The 16888-nt window shown below is 52.6% G+C and overlaps 1 protein-coding gene across 5 annotated transcripts in view; it reads left to right on the top strand.

Moving 5' to 3' along the window:
• The window catches only part of KCNJ3 (potassium inwardly rectifying channel subfamily J member 3), a 28576-nt gene extending 13893 nt beyond the window's left edge, over nucleotides 1-14683 (top strand). Inside the window, exons 3-5 of one of the 5 annotated variants that reach the window (XR_010028520.1) lie at nucleotides 1693-1769; nucleotides 3590-3681; nucleotides 14041-14160. Coding sequence is in view for 4 of the 5 variants with exons in the window: in XM_063161484.1 (XP_063017554.1) it covers nucleotides 14041-14627 (587 nt within the window). In the remaining variant the exon portion in view is untranslated. Of the gene's footprint in view, nucleotides 1-1692; nucleotides 1779-2031; nucleotides 2293-3071; nucleotides 3682-14040 lie in introns of those variants that run through there. The other 4 variants (XM_063161487.1, XM_063161486.1, XM_063161485.1 and 1 more) reach the window with 4 other exon arrangements.
• Nucleotides 14684-16888: the final 2205 nt, after the last annotated feature.

Genomic DNA, 16888 nt, shown 5'->3' with positions numbered 1-16888 from the left:
CCAGTGCCAGAGGGCAGGGATGGATGGGACACTGGGAACTGGGAATTCCTGGCTGGGAGGGTGGGCAGGCCCTGGCACAGGGTGCCCAGGGAAGCTGTGGCTGCCCCTGCATTCAGCACTGGCAGGATAAAAAAAACAAAAAACAACAAAGAAGCAAACAATGGGTCAGCCCTCACCTGTGCGGGTGCAGCCTGGGCTGGAATCCCCCTGTGCTTTCCCAGCTCCTGGATCTGCTCTGAGCCTCTGCCCTGCCCCTCCTGCTGGAATTCCTGCTGCTGTTATGCATTTATTCCATTTATTGCCTTCAAGGATTCATTCTGCTCAGGCTTTGTCAGGAGGGATAATGATTCAAGGAGCCGCTGCTGACAAGGACAAGAGGGAATGGCTTTTGACTGAAGGACTGGGGGGATTTAGCTGGGATATTGGGAAGGGATTCCTGCCTGGGAGGGAGGGGAGGCCCTGGCACACATTCCCAGAGCAGCTGGGGCTGCCCCTGGATGTGTCCCAGGCTGGGTTGGAGCAGCCTGGGACAGTGGGAGGCGTCCAGGGGTGGATGGGATGGGATTTAGGGTTCCTAACCAACCCATGCCACGTTCTGGGATTGGTGGCAGTGATGACTCAGGGATGCTGAGAGGTCCCACAGCTGCTCTGGGGTGAGTCAGGCACCCCAGCCCCCTCAGGAATCACCTCCTGCTCCACTGGGACAGGTCTGGCTAGATAAAATGATAATCCCGAGGTGCAGAGATGAATGGAGCCTGAGCCAGGAGCAGCAGTTTTCCTGCTGAGCTTTGCTCTGCTCCTTCAGATATTGATCTGTGGCTGCAGGCCCTCCCCCAGGACACAGCTCCGGGATAGATAACCCGGGACAGGCAGCGCTGATTGTGATTTAGGAGCTGGGGTCTCTCCATCCTCCTGCTCTCTGTGCCCCGGGTTTGGCTCCACAGGGGCTGGAACTGGGCATGTGTGGGGCTGGCTGTGGCTTCTGGATGTTTTGAGATCGGTGTAACCGGGAATAAAAATGTTTAGATTGGTAGAAATAGAATGTTTAAATTGAAAATATGTTGTGAGGGCAAGGGCAGTAAAGATCAGGGAATAATGGAACGGGTTGGGCTGGAAGGGACATTAAATCCCACCCCGTGCCACCCCTGCCATGGCAGGGACACCTTCCACTGTCCCAGCTGCTCCAGCCTGGCCTTGGGCACTGCCAGGGATCCAGGGGCAGCCACAGCTGCTCTGGGAATGCCAGCCCAGCATCCCTGTGAGTGATCCATCCCTATTCCCTTTTTATCCCACAGCACTACTCTTCCCATATTTTTCCCGTGGTGCTGAGCCCATTCCCAGTGTCCCTCTGGAGCCTCTCCTGCTCCTCCTCGTGCTGCAGACCCTTCAGATTCCCGGGGCAGGGAGCTGGGGGTGGGATTTCCCCAGTGGAACATTGCTGACTCTGTGTTCAGAGCTCTGTGTGATGGAGGAGCAGGGGTTTAGATTTAATATTGCCCACGATTTCCCTGCCCCTGGCTGCTGCTCAGCAGCCAGACCCAGGCGGGGCTGGGAAAATAGGAAAAAATTCATGGAAAACTTGGAAAAATTCATGGAGTGCTTTGTGCCAAGGACCTCTTCCAGGAAAAAAAAAAAAAAAAAAAAAAAAAAAAAAAAAAAAGGAGATTTCCCCTTTTATTTTCTTTTTTTTAGCTGGAAGAGGTTATGAGTTTAAAAGCTGCATGCCTGGAGTTGTGGCCTGGTCCATGATGCCTGTGGAAGCATCCCAGGTTTGCACTGTAGGTGGGACATTGGGAAGGGGTTCCTGGCTCGGAGGATGCTGAAGCCCTGGCAGTGAATTCCCAGGGAAGCTGTGGCTGCCCCTGGATCCCTGGCAGTGCCCAGGGCCGGGCTGGAGCAGCCTGGGATGGTGGGAGGTGTCCCGGGGTGCAGTGGGATGGGATTCGGGATCCGTGGCAGGGGATGTGGTTTGGGATCCCTTCCCACCCAGCCCACGCTGGGGTCGATGTCCGTGTGTCTGTCCCCCCACAGGAAGGTGTCTGCAGGGGCAGCGTTTGGGGAATGCCATCCCCTGCTGCTCGGAGGCAGCAGCCGAGCTCACCTGGTAATTAATCCATCAGCAGAACCTCCTGGAATTAGAGCCGTGCTCCGAGAGAGGCTCCTAATTGGGAGTTAATGGCTCATTAGAGCTGAGCAGATCAGCCTGAGCACCCCGACAACACAAACAAAGCAATTACTGATGTTCGGGGAGCGGCTCCACCTTTCCAGCGCTGCTGCCCTGCGAGCAGAGAGGTGCGGCCGGGCCGGGTGTGCTGGGGCTCGGGGGGCTCTGGGGGTGCTGCTGCCGAGGGAATTCCCTCTGGAATGCTCTTTGGGGTGCGGGAGGGCTGGGATGGTGCGCTGGGGTGGCTGTGGCTTCCTGCTTTGGGGCTTGTTCATCGCAAGCTGGGCACCTAGGAAGGAAGGGGTTGGAAAATGATGGGGAAATGAGCAGCAGGGGCTGCTACCCAGAGAGCTTTAAGAATGTAAATCACAGAATTTCAGGCTGGGTTGGGTGGGAAGGGACCTTAGAGCCAATCCCAGCGCATCCCTGACCCTTCCCGCTATCCCAGGGTGCTCCAAGTGCTGTCCAGCCTGGCCTTGGACACTGCCAGAGAGGAAAAGGGGCTCCGGGAGAGCTGGAAATGACGGGACACGGGGAATGGCTCCCACTGCCAGAGGGCAGGGATGGATGGGACACTGTGAACTGGGAATTCCTGGCTGGGAGGTGGGGATGCCCTGGCACAGGTGATTCCATGGACGCCCCTGTATCCCTGGCAGTGCCCCGTGCCGGCTGGAGCAGCCTGGGACAGTGGGAGGTGTCCCTGCCACGGCAGGGCTGCAGTGGGATGGGATTTAAGGTCCCTTCCCACCCAAACCGGGCTGGGACCCTGCAGTCTTCCCACCTCTGCAGCCCACCAGGATTTTTCCTGGAAGCAAAGCAGTGCCCTGAGATCTGGGATGGGGAAAGGGAAAGAGCCCAAGCCAGAACTGCCAGTGTCATAAACACCAAACGCTTCTGAAACCTCCAGGAAATAAAAGGCATCGTTTTCCCTAAAATGGCAAAAACGCTCCAGACTTGGAGGCCTTAAAGCCAGCCTGGGGAGAGCTAAATCAGCACGATGGGCATGGCAGGCAAGGCTGGCATGTAAAATTAGAAACCCCCGGCAGGCATGTGGGTATTTGTGCAGCTCGGGCTGGGATGTGGCAGATTGATCCTCCTGGGAATAACGAGCCTGCTGCATGGCATCACATCCCTAATTAACCCCCCTGATTGTGGGCTGGGGTCGGGATCACATTGATCCTCCTGGGAATAACGAGATTGATCCTCCTGGGAATAACGAGATTGATCCTCCTGGGAATAACAAGCCTGCTGGATGGCATCACATCCCTGGGATGGGGCCCTAATTAATGTAGGATGGGTTTGGGATCAGATTGATCCTCCTGGGAATAATGAGCCTGCTGGATGGCATCACATCCCCGGGATGGGGGCCCTAATTAACCCCCTGACTGCAGGGTGGGGTCGGGATTGTCTCCCTCCCTCCTGCAGGAAATGATCTCCCTGTGCCACCCTCGGATCTGAACCACAAGGAAGAAGCAGCATCCACCCCCTCTGAGCCTCCTCTGCCTCTGCTGCAGCAGGTGTGGGGCCTGTGGGATTTGGGGTTGTGGGGATCCTTGTCCCAGGTGCTCTGGGATGTGGGCTCTCCTCGGGAGAGGTGTGAGGGTGCTGAGGATGGAGGAGCAGCTGGGAGATGCTGAGCACCTGGGTCACCTGGAGGGGCAGGAGAATGTGTCACCAAAGGGGAGAATCCAGCATGGAATTGCTGAGGGTGTGGAGGTGCTGTTGGGGAATTCTTTCCTAGGGGAAAAGGATTTCCAGGTGTTCCTGGAATTTGGATAGGCCCCAGTGAGATCTCTGCTCACTGCAGGGGAAGGGGGAACTGCCCCATCCCCAGGCCAGGCTGGAGCAACCTGGGACAGAGGGAGGGATGGGATGGGATGGGATTTAATGTCCTCCCACCCTGGGAGTCTGTCATCCCATGGTATTTGCATATATTTGTATATCTATGGCCCAGCAAGGAGCGTGTGGATTCCTGAAGAGCCTCTTGCAGCCCCAAATCCCAGCTGGCAGGGCTGACAGCGCTGATCCTCCCTTTCCAGGGAGTCTGTGTGCTCCTGCTGCCAGGCAGGGAGTGTTTGCCAGCCCTCGTGCCAGCTGTGTGCCACAATCCGTGTTTAGCTCACAGATGTGGTGTTCCAGCTGTGCACGGGGCTGAGGTGCAGGACAGGAGCTGTTCCAGCTGTGCACGGCTCTGAGGTGCAGGACAGGAGCTGTTCCAGCTGTGCAGAGGTGCAGGACAGGAGCTGTTCCAGCTGTGCATGGGGCTGAGGGGCAGGACAGGAGCTGTTCCAGCTGTGCATGGCTCTGAGGTGCAGGACAGGAGCTGTTCCAGCTGTGCAGAGGTGCAGGACAGGAGCTGTTCCAGCTGTGCACGGCTCTGAGGTGCAGGACAGGAGCTGTTCCAGCTGTGCAGAGGTGCAGGACAGGAGCTGTTCCAGCTGTGCAGAGCTCTGAGGTGCAGGACAGGAGCTGTTCCAGCTGTGCAGAGGTGCAGGACAGGAGCTGTTCCAGCTGTGCAGAGCTCTGAGGTGCAGGACAGGAGCTGTTCCAGCCTGGGAGGTGCTGGGGTAACTGGGATGTTCCCAGTGCCAGACAGATGGATGCAGGTGAGGAACTGGGAGAGCTGCTCAGACACAGCCCCAGCAGCTGTCTGGGCACAGAAGGATCCTCAGAACAGGAGTTTGGGGTTGGATCCCCTTTGGGGATCATCCCCTGCATCCAGCCCTGGGAGCATGGGAGTGCAGCCTGTGTTCTCCAGGAGTTTTAAGTATTGGGGGATATTGATTTATAAATATTTGGTTTAAATGTGAGGGGATGCTGAGCGATGTTTGCATGGAATTGAGGAGTATCAGAGCTGGAGGGACCCACAGGATCATGGATCCAGCACAGACACCCCAGAATCCCACCTGGGCATCCCTGGAGGGCTGTCCAAACCCTCTGGGGGAAGAGCCTTGCCCTGGTCTCCATCCCAGCCCCTCTGGCACAGCTCCGGCTGTTTTCCCTCTCCCATGATGGATTTGGGAGGGTCTCCCCTTGCATTCCTTGGCCAAGCTGAGGCTGCAGGAGAGGAGCAGGAATCACGGAGCAGCTGTGTTGGAAGCAGTTCTGGGCATGGATTGATGGCCTCAAAATGCTCAGTGTTTTAAGAGACTCAACGAATCAATCCCTGTGTTAAACCAGCAGCACTAAATCCTAAGAGGTTATTCCCAAACACAGCTCCATGCTGCCTCCTGTAAACCATGGAGTCCCAGACTGGTTTGGGTGGGAAGGGACCCTAAACTCACCCTGCAGGGGCACCTTCCCCTGTTCCAGGGTGCTCCAAGCCCCATCCAACCCTGGACACTTCCAGGGATGGGGGTTCCACACCTTCTCTGGACGATCAGAGGCTCATGATCCCTCTCTGTAGCAGCCCTGACGTGGATACAGATTATTTTCAGCTCAGAAAGTGGCTGCTGACTTTGTGTTCTATTTCAATCAGTCTCCTTGTTCCATGGGGTGGCTGCAGGCAGGGATGCTGGCAGGGAGCAGGTCTCCCTCTGGGATCATCCCCAGATCCTGGAGCCCAGGAATGCTCTGCCTGTGTGGCCCCGTGTCCACCCCGGTAAATTGTGCCTTTCCACGTGAGGAGAGCTGGATTTTCCATGCAGGAAGGTGTCTCTGGATCCCTCGGGGTGTTTTTGGGGCTGCAGAGGGAAGCTCTATTTTGGTGCTGAGCCCATATGGCCGGGTGGGTGTTTGGAGGAGTGGCTGTGAGAGGGGAGGGAGGGCTGGGCTCAGCCTCACAATGCAAATGTTCTCGTCTGGAGAGCAGAAATTATTGTAAATATCTTTTTTTTTTTCTCCTTTTCTCACTGATCCCCAGACTTGCCTCAGGTGTTGCTCTGACCTCCCAGTCCCTGGGATTTAACAAAACATTTCTTTCTCCCAGTGGCTCTTCCCCACCATTCCCAACATGGAGCTACAAATGAATCCCCTCATTTCCAGCTGCACCCAAATTCCATGAAAAGCAGAACCAGTTTTTTTGGTTTTTTTAGGAAAATCCCTGTGAGACCATGGAGTCCAACCATTCCCAGTCTGCCCAGGCCACCACTGCCCCATGTCCCCACATCCACAGGGCTTTGGAATTCCTCCAGGGATGGACAGCCCTTTCCATGAAGGAGTTTTTTCCTGGCCCAGCTTCCCAGAGCAGCTGTGACTGTCCCTGGATCCCTGGAATTGTCCCAGGCCAGGTTGGATGGGGCTTGGAGCTGCCTGGGACAGTGGAAGGTGTTCCTTGCCCATGGCAGGGGTTGGAATGGGATGATCCTTAATTTCTGTTCCAACCCAAACCGGTCTGGAATTCTCTGTTCAGCATAAGGAATGTTCCCATGCTGTCAGGAAAAATCTGGGAATACTTGGGGCTGGCGGGAGCTCTGGAGAGCACGCACTGCATTTTTCCAGGGCACGGATGGGCAATTCCAGCTTTTATCCATGTCCCCAGCTGGGAATATCCATGGGAATGTTCCCCATGCCTGGGACCATCCCCACCCAAGAACAGGGGATCCATTCCCATCCCATTGCCATCCCTTGCTCCCAGCAGGAGCTGCGTGGGGCAGGCAGGGAAGTGCTGCCCTGCTGGCGCTGCTGAGTCAATCCCAGGCGGGTGGGAGGCAGCGCTGCAGGCCTGGGAGGGTGGCAGATGGCTCTGGGAACGCAGCCTGCTCCCAGGCAGGAGCTGCAGGGGCTGGGCTGGGCCCTGACGCATCCCGGCCGCGGGGAGCGGGAGCGCAGCCTGGGGTTGGGATTAAAAACAAAATATAATCAGGAGAGGCTAAAAATAGCAGGGCAGATTTCTCAGCCAGGATTAATTATGGCGTGGAATGCGTGTTATTGCAGGGAATGTCTGATCCAGATAACTGCTCCTGCCTCTGCTTTTCCAAAGGCATGGACAGCCCTGTCCCAGGCCTAGAAGGGCAGCCCTGGAGGCTGCCAAATCTTAATTTTCCCCTCTTTTATTGGTACCAAAAAAGGAGGTTCCCGACCTGCCAGCAGCATGTTGCATCCCTGGATGTGGGAGCAGCAGCAGGACGTGCTTTGCTTCCATGGGATTTTGGAAACCTGCTGTGATTTGGGCTAAGGATGGTGCTGGCAAACACCAGGATGAGCTGCTGAGGGTGCCAGGGAAATCTGGGGGGGTGAGGACTAAAAAGTGCCCCTGGAAGTGGCCTGGCTGATAAGGAGCATACCTTTGGCGTCATGGCTGTGTTTAAATGTCAGGAATGCTCCATGAGGACAGTGGGAATAACGCAGGAGGTATTTATGGAATGGAGATAAACAGCGTGGCTGAACTCAGGAGCAGGGCAGGAGCCTGGATTGCTCCCCAGGGTGAGGAGAAATAAAGTGTTTGGGATAAATCATGTCTGACTGACGGGAGTGTGGTCTGGAGCCACGGGAGCATGGGGTGGTGGAATGGTTTGGGTTGGAAGGGATGTTCAGGATCATCTTGGCTCCCTTTTGCATACAGACTTTGTGTGTTAAATCTGTGTGTGCTGGAATTCCCAAGGATTCAAATTCCCAGAGCAGCCAGGGCTGCCCCTGGATCCCTGGAAGTGCCCAAGGCCAGGCTGGACAGGGCTTGGGATAATGGAAGGTGTCCCTGCCCATGGGTTGCAATTAATTGTCTTTAATCATCTTCCCACCCAGATAATCCTGGGATTCCGTGGTATTTTCATGGATTCATGAAGGATTTTTGTGGTTGGTACCTTTAGGACGCATTTTGTGCCTTCCATTTCAGGAAATGCTGTGTTTTTTTTCTCTTTAACCAAAGTGTGTTTTTATGAAAAAATTGGCTCAGCATCATTTCAGGGAGGATGCTGAGCAATTCCCAATGTCCCACCCATCCCTGCCCTCTGGCACTGGGAGCCATTCCCTGGCTCCTGTCCCTCCATCCCTTGTCCCCAGTCCCTCTCAGCTCTCCTGGAGCCCCTTCAGGCCCTGCCAGGGGCTCTGAGCTCTGCCTGGAGCCTTCCCTTCTCCAGGGAACATTCCCAGCTCCCTGGCCACGACTGCCAGAACATTCTGGAGCACTCCAAGCCATCATCACTGTAATCAGGGACCAGCCTTGTGCCGGGGCTGGGGAAATGTGAGTGCCAGAAATAGCTGCTGCTGCTGCTGCTGCTGCTGTTCCCAGGGAGCTGGAGGTGCTGGGGCTGCAGCCCCACGCTGTCTGTGCTGCTCAGGAGCCCTCCCAACGGGCTGTGCACTTCCCAGTCTGCCAGCTGAACTGCCATGGAGAATACAGGGGGACAGGGAGAGCCTGGGAGCTGAAACCCCCCTGGTTTTGGGGGCTGAGCCCCGTTGGTGTCCCCATTTTCTGGCTGATTGCAGATCTCAGCCATCTGTTGTGTTGTGAGAGGGTCCCCAGGATGAGGTGAGAGATGAGAATTTGACTCCATGTTCTCAGAAGGCTGATTTATTATTCTATTCTATTCTATTCTATTCTATTCTATTCTATTCTATTCTATTCTATTCTATTCTATTCTATTCTATTCTATTCTATTCTATTCTATTCTATTCTATTCTATTCCTATACTAAAACTATAGTAAAGAAAGAGAAAGGGCACCTCAGAAAGCTAGAAAGGAATGAAAAATAAAAACTCGTGACTAACCAGGGTCCTGACACAGCTGGACTGGGACTGGTCATTAATTAAGAACAATTCACATGGAACCAATCAAAGATCCACCTGTTGGTAAGCAACCTCCAGACCACGTTCCAAAGCAACCAGGTAATTCTTGTTTATGTTTCTTCATTTATTTTCTGAGGCTTCTCAGCTTCTCAGGAGAAAAATCCTGGGCAAGGAAGGTTTTTCAGAAAATATCATGGTAACAATCTGTCACCGTTGCAGATGTGAACATCAGGATATCCTGTTTATCAGTTATCCCATTTATCAGTTTTCCTTAGCTAAATGGGATGAACCAGCTGCTGTCCCTGTGTTTGGGACCCTGCATCCCTGGGATCATCCCAGGCCAGGCTGGATGAGGCTTGGAGCAGCCTGGGATGGTGTCCCTGCCATGGGAGGGGTGGGATGAATCCTGATTTCTGATCCTTGATTTCCCCTCTGACCCAGACCATCCCAAGATTCCATCATTCCCCTGCCCTCCTGGAAGAGGAGAGGTTGCTGTGGGAATCCTTTTCCCTGCAGCAGCAAATCCTCCCTCAGCCCTGCAAGAGCAAAGGGCAAGTGTTGTATGTCTCTATATCAACTCCCAATCAGGCTTTACTCTTCCCTTCAGGGGCCTTAAATTGCAGTTCTGAATTAGCTCAGTTATCAGAAATTCATCAGACTTTGCTGCATGAATAATTTTTCACTGGTATTTTGGAGGTTTTACAGGTGAGCTGCAGGTTTAAGGCAGATCATCCACCCAGAGTGCACATGGAGGAGCCCCTGGCTCAGCTCTGGGGGTTTTAACCTGCAGGGCAGCAGCTCTTCCTAAGGAAAAAGGTAAAAACCTGACAAAAAGAAGAATATTTGTGCCTTTTGGCCAGGAATTCCTGCTGGGGGTGCCTTTTCCTCCCAGTGCTAGGACATAGAGATGCCCTTTTTGTGGCCGTTGGTACCCCATGCTGTGAGTCGCTGTAATTCCCAATTTAATTCCCCCTTTCCACTGATAAGGATGAACTTTTCCCCATTGGGAAGGACACCCGTGTGTCCCTGTGTTCAGCTAACTGCATTCCAATGGCTGAAGGTGACATTTCTGGCGTTCCTTTGGAGAGAGAAAGAGCCAGGGAACCTCTGGGTGCCAGAACTCTTTCTGAGGCCTCTCCCAGGCCAGGGGGAAGCTGTTAAAAGCTGATTAATGATCCGTGATTTCCCAGGCAGCGGCCAAGCTCGGGGATCAAATGGGATAAATAACAGGGCTGGGATTCTTTTCAAGGCAATTTATGATGAGCTCTAGAAAACAGCCAGCTCCATCTGGGCCCTTTGGAAATTTGGAAGTAATTGGAGGATTATTAGAGGGTGGAATTAGTCAAAGCATTTATTTACGGCTTTTTTTTTTTTTTTGGCCTCCATCTGCCCCCTCATTAATCTGGGAAAGCAGCAATGAGCTGGGCTGACAGCGAGTCACAGAGTCGTGGAATGGCTTGGATTGGAAGGGAAATTAAGGAGGATCCTTAATTGGATGGTTGGGACACCTTCCACCATCCCAGGCTGCTCCAAGTGGCCTTGGACACTTTTAGGGATGGGGCAGCCACAGCTCCTCTGGGTTCCCCACATGCACAAAAAGCACTCCCTGGTTTTGAAGAGATGGAGAAGGGATTTATTGGATATTTTGGGGTATTTCTGCTGGAATTGTTACACTTGCTCAGGTGGGATTTGTGTGCAGGCAGAGCTTTGCTGGTTCCCAGAGCCCTCAGTGAGGGGGGCTGAGCTGGGAGCAGGGAACAAAATGCTCCAAAGGCTTTTCCTTTGACAAACACTGCTTAATTCCATAATAAATAATTCCACTGCAGGCAACTCCCAAGCTGGAGCTGGGAATTTATCCTGCAAATGGATATTAATCCTGGGGAGAACTTGGGGAGATGGGAGCAGGCCTGTGGTTGGGGTGCAGGCCTCAGAGCAGTGCACGCCGTGGGTTCTGCTGAGGGGAAACTCCTGAGGGGAAAAAGCTCAAAAAATGAAAACCTTTCCATGCCAACAGCAGGAATGGAACACTGGGAACCAGGAGGGAGGGACATCCATGAGGAAAATTCATGGAAAATAATCCTGGAGTGGTTATCAGAAGGGCTGGCAGAGGTGGGGAGCGCACAACTGATCCTGCTCTGTCTGTGGGAAAACATGGAAATGTTCATGGATTTGGGGTTGGATGGAGCCCCTCTGCTCTGGGAGAGCTGGGAGTGTTCCCCTGGAGCAAGGAAGGCTCCAGGCAGAGCTCAGAGCCCCTGGCAGGGCCTGAAGGGGCTCCAGGAGAGCTGGAGAGGGACTGGGGACAAGGGCTGGAGGGACAGGAGCCAGGGAATGGCTCCCAGTGCCAGAGGGCAGGGATGGGTGGGACACTGGGAACTGGGAATTCCTGGCTGGGCTGAGATTGCCAGAGCAGCTGGGGCTGCCCCTGGATCCCTGGCAGTGCCCAAGGCCAGGCTGGATGGGGCTTGGAGCACCCTGGGATGGTGGAGGTGTCTCTGCCATGGCAGGGATGGGATGGTTTTGTTTTTAAAATCCCTTCCCACCCAAAGCATTGTGGGGTTCTGTTGTTGCTGGAATACAAGTGTGGAACAGCAGAACAACAGTGAGAGCTCAGAGCTGGGGCTGAGGCGTTGCTGAGAGAACAGAACACAAAGGAAAAGCTGGAAAATGCAGCAGGGCTGGAAGAAAAGCTGGGAATTGATTTCTTGTCCTGGCCATGGTAGCACCTCTCAGCACTGTCTGCTGGCTGACACGTATTCCCAAGGACATTGGGAATATTGGCTGCTGCTCTTCACCCTGAGAGGCTCTTAAATAATTTGTGCCCTTGGGTATGTTGGGAAGGAGATAAATGGATCTGAAAGACAAATTATATTCCTGTAGATATTTTCCCCTCCAGTGAGCTGATGTGGGAATGAGACAGAATCTGTGGCTGATTTTCCTGAGATTCTGCTGATCATTTTTCCATGGTAATAGTGGGTACAGAATTCCTCCTTGGAAAGCCTGCTGGGAGAGGCAGGACCATGGGGCAGGAGGTGGAAATAGCCCCTGGGACATTGCCATGGGATTGCCTGGGATGGGAATGGGGATGCACATGGGACAGGGCATGGGAATGCTGGTGCAGATGAGGATGGGGATTTGGATTGGAATTTGAATGGGAATTTGGGTGGGAATGGGAAAGGGAATGCAGGTGGATCTGGGTCTGGAGATGTGGGTGCAGAAGGGGTGGGAATGTGGATGCTGATGCTGACACAGAAGGGGATGGGGATGCAGATGTTGATAGGGGTGTGGATGCAGATTGAGATGGGAATTTGAATGGGATGGGAATGTGAGTGTGGATGGATCTGTGTCTGGAGATGTGGATACAGAAGGGGATGAGGATGGGGATGGGATGGGAATGCTGGCAGGGATGGGAATGTAGATGTGGATATGGAAATAGGTGTGAATGGGAACTGGGATGGGAATGGGAATGCAGATGGGTCTGGAGATGCAGAAAGGGATGTGGATTTGGATACAGATGTGGATGGGGATACAAATGTGGATTTGGATACAGGTGTGGATAGTGATACAGATGTGGAATCCCACATTCAGTCCCTGAGGAGGTCCCAGTCAGGGCTGAGGCTCAGGAGGGGAAGTTCTGGGATGTGCTGATGAAGCTGCTGCTGAGCAGCTGCAGAGCAAGGGGCACAGCTGGAAGAGGAACTCACTCAAATTGCCATTTCTCTCAGAACTGCAGGTTTTTCCTAAGCCCTTTAGGAACAGGATTGCTTCCACTCCACTTCATAGACAGGAGCACCTGGGCTCTGGGTTAAAATTCACTGGGAAGTACAAAATGTGTCCTGGGTGAGGCTGTGGGGTGGCTCTGGCTGTGCTCCTGCAGATGTGAGGCCTCCATGGCAGTGGGAGCAGCATCCAGTGCTAAAACCCCTGGATTCATATTTTCCTCCCAAGAGATAAAGTGGGGAACGGTTTTGTCTTGTGATCAGCAGCAAGACCAGCACTGATTCCATCAGCAGCAGCATGAGGTGGGATAAACTGGAATTTTCCTGGCTGTGTGTCACATTCCATCCCACTCCCCCCCGCTGCAGCCCCACTGTTGTTTTTCCTGTGCCTTCCCAAGTTCCCTTCCTTTTCTCCTGGCTCCTGGTGAGCCAGGCAGGGGATGTGTTTGCAGAGGTGGATGGAGCTTCCTGAAATCCAAATGTCACATTTCCACTTGGCTGTGTGAGGAGCAAATGGCAACGTAAATCTATTTGCAGATTTCTACGGAGAGTAGTTAAAAATAATAATAATAATAATGATGATGATGAAAAAAAGCTGGATTTCTTCTGGAAGCCTCCAGCAATCCATGAGCATCATCTCCCTCTGATTCCCTGGGGTCACCAGGGTGGCCAGGTCTGATGCTTGAGGGGACTTTTCTCCGTGGTGGGAGGAAGAGGAAGGGCAGTATGTTTTGTGCCTCTTAGTCATGGATTTTATTCCCTGATAATCTTTTGGAGCTGGATCCCAGCCTGGCAGCGATGGGTGTGGGAGCAGATTGCTGGTGAGGCCTTTGGGGAGGAATAAATGTATTTTGTAGGACTTGCTGATGTGTTGGAGTGTGCTGATGAGGGGCTGGTTTTGTGTGCATTCATGGGTATGAGGAAAATGTGGAATGACTTAGGAATACTTTAGAATCTGACAAGTCTCATTTGCCCTTACAGCTCCTGATGCTTCAGTCCCAGGGTTCTCAGGTAGCCCTGATGTCCCTTTAGCAGCAGCACCTTCGGAAAGGGTCTGTAAACGTAGGTGGGAATTCTTCAGTTCTGCCCCTTCCGCTGGTGTTGGCTCTTTCCCCCTTGGGAATGGCAATTTAACAGCTGTAGAATGCTAAAATCATGGAATCCTTAGGGTTGGAAAAGACCTTTAAGGCCATCAAGTCCAACCATCAGGCCACTGACCCACCTCCCAAGGAGCCACATCCACAGGGCTTTGAAATCCCTCCAGGGATAGGGACTCCACCATTGCCTTGGACAACCCTTTCCATGAAGGAATTTTCCCTAATATCCAACTAAATCTCCCCTGGTGCATCATTTCCTCCAAACGAGGGCAGGCTAATCCTTTTTTTTAATACATTTAAACACACAAAATCCATTTAATGGAATTGCTGAAGGATTTCTGTGCATCCCCAATTTCCTGGGACTGCTGGAAGCTTTTCCTCCTTTCTCCTTGCAGGGATGACGTGCCAAGCCAGGACATCCTACACGGAGGACGAGGTGCTCTGGGGCCACCGCTTCTTCCCGGTGATCTCCTTGGAGGAGGGGTTCTTCAAGGTGGATTATTCCCAGTTCCACGCCACCTTCGAGGTGCCCACCCCGCCCTACAGCGTGAAGGAGCAGGAGGAGATGCTCCTCATGTCCTCGCCCCTGATCCCGCCCGCCGTCAGCAACAGCAAGGAGAGGAACAACTCCGTGGAGTGCCTGGATGGGCTCGACGAGGTGGGCACAAAGCTGCCCTCAAAACTGCAGAAAATCACCGGGAGGGACGACTTCCCAAAAAAACTGCTCAGGATGAGCTCCACCACCTCGGAGAAGGCCTACAGCATGGGCGACCTGCCCATGAAACTCCAGCGCATCAGCTCGGTGCCCGGCAACTCCGAGGAGAAACTGGGCTCTAAGACCACGAAGATGATGTCGGATCCCATGAGCCAGTCGGTGGCAGAGCTGCCCCCCAAGCTGCAGAAGCTCTCGGGGGGCGGCGGCAGGATGGAGGGGAACCTCCCGCCCAAACTGCGCAAAATGAATTCCGACCGCTTCACATAACACGGCTGGGACTGCCAGGAGGGCAGCGGGGGCTGCCGGGGGCTCGGGGCCGCCCAGGGGCCGGGGTGGGCTCGGGGGAGCCGGGGGGAGCCGGGGTGGGCTCGGTGCTCCAGGAGCTGGGGGCGTCCCGCGGGGTTCCGAGCGAGGGCCGCGTCCTCGGCGCGTCCGGTCCCAGCGCATGCAATAACCGTGTGCAATCTCTGCATCTCGTCCGTGGCATGACCTCTCCTGTATTTATACTCTGTACCCCCAAAACCACCCAGAGGGGCCTCCCTGCCCCTGCATTCCCCAGGGAATAGGGACAACACGGAGTGGGGAACGTGCAGGGGAAGCTGAACTGCAGTTGGAAGCGTTTGGGGTTTGTTTTTTCCCTGCCGTGGGTCGTGGTTTGCTCACCCAAGTTGTTTGCTGCATGTGGGTTTTTTCCTCCAAGGAGGTGTTTTAGTTCACCTTTCACATCAAATCTGCTCGCCTTAAATCCACTGCTGGTTTCTAGTTTGCTTTCAAGTTTGTTTCTTTTTTTTTTTTTTGTGTGTGTGGGCGGCATTGTTCCTTGTGTCAAAGCCACCAGGAAAAATACCAGGGGGGAAAAATAAAAATCTGTATTTCATCAGGCTTTGTTTAGAAAAGAAACTTGTGTTCTTAAGCCTGGGGCAAAGTGATAAATAAATGACTTGAGTTCACACTTTAGGTACAGTTAGTAACATTTTTATAAAATCTTTGTGATTTATATGTGGATGAAAATCAGCAGGATGTGTTTGATTTCTCTGGTTGCTGAAACAACCAACCATGAAAAAAGCTGAATGTACCCATGGTGCCAAGCAGGCTCTTCTGTTGGAAGAACTGCACCCCAAAAGCAGATCCCCAATTCCCCCAGTCCCTCTGGGCCTGGATTTCCCTGCCAGGCAGGGCAGGGTGCTCCCAAGCCTCGTTCCTCGCTGCTTTTTGTGGTGAAAGCACTGTTTGACATTGTTCTGAGCTGCAGATCACTCTGGGGGCTCCAGAGTGACCCAAACCTTGGATGAATGTTGACATGCTGGGGTTGATTCCTCTGTCCCTGTGTTTGGGTTTCCTTTGCCCACCTGGATCAAGGCAGGGTGAGCTCTGTGATGAGCCCTGGAGCACGTCCAGGAACACCTGGAGGACCTCCAGGAGCACCTCCACCTCCAGGTGGAGCACCTCCCCAAAATCCAGAGGGCTGAGGTGCCCGTGGACCCCTGGGCTGTGTTTGGGGCCTTCCTTCCAAGAAGCTGCTTGTGGGAGGTTTGGGATAGAAGGAGGGACGGGTGGGAAAGGCACCCCACCAGGAACAGGGCTCCAAGTGCCATCCCGTGGGTGAAACCCTTGGAATTACATCCAGGTGCTCCCAGGTGTGGGCAGAGGAACATCCCTGGATGGGCACCTCTGGCTCTCCCTGCAGCCATGCCAGCATTGCTGGGTAATTAATGACAGAGCTGATGGGTTTTGAGGAAAAAACTGGGATTTTGTAGATGCTGGCATGGAACGAGGACTTGGAAGTGCAGCACTGCTGGAGCTGGCTCAGCCACCAGTGTCCCTGGAAGTGTCAATGTGTGACTGCCCCTGTATTCCTGAGCATGCTGCACAATTCCCAGAGTTCCTTCCCATGGTTTATCCTGATCTTACTCTCATTCTTTTCTTATTCTATTCTAATTCTATTGGTTTTCCTTATTCTAGTTTGTTTCTTAACTTATTCGTGTTCGTGTTTGTATTCGTATTCTTCCTCTTATTCTTCCTCTATTCTATTCTATTCTATTTTTTTTCCAATCCTGGTTCTTAGTCTTCCTTTTATTCATCATTCTATTCTATTCTATTCTATTCTATTCTATTCTATTCTATTCTATTCTATTCTATTCTATTCTATTCTATTCTATTCTATTCTATTCTATTCTATTCTATTCTATTCTATTCTATTCTTTTTTTTTTTTCAATCCTGGTTCTTAGTCTTCCTTTTATTCATCATTCTATTCTATTCTATTCTATTCTATTCTATTCTATTCTATTCTATTCTATTCTATTCTATTCTATTCTATTCTATTCTATTCTATTCTATTCTTTTTTTTTTTTTCAATCCTGGTTCTTAGTCTTCCTTTTATTCATCATTCTATTCTATTCTATTCTATTCTATTCTATTCTATTCTATTCTATTCTATTCTATTCTATTCTATTCTATTCTATTCTATTCTATTCTATTCTATTCTATATTTTTTTTTCCAATCCTGGTTCTTAGTCTTCCTTTTATT

Source organism: Melospiza melodia, chromosome 8 (genome assembly GCF_035770615.1).
Source record: "Melospiza melodia melodia isolate bMelMel2 chromosome 8, bMelMel2.pri, whole genome shotgun sequence".
NCBI classification, from domain to species: Eukaryota; Metazoa; Chordata; class Aves; order Passeriformes; family Passerellidae; genus Melospiza; species Melospiza melodia.
The sequence above is the reverse complement of the archived record's forward strand: the minus strand, read 5'-3'. Positions and strand labels throughout refer to the sequence as shown.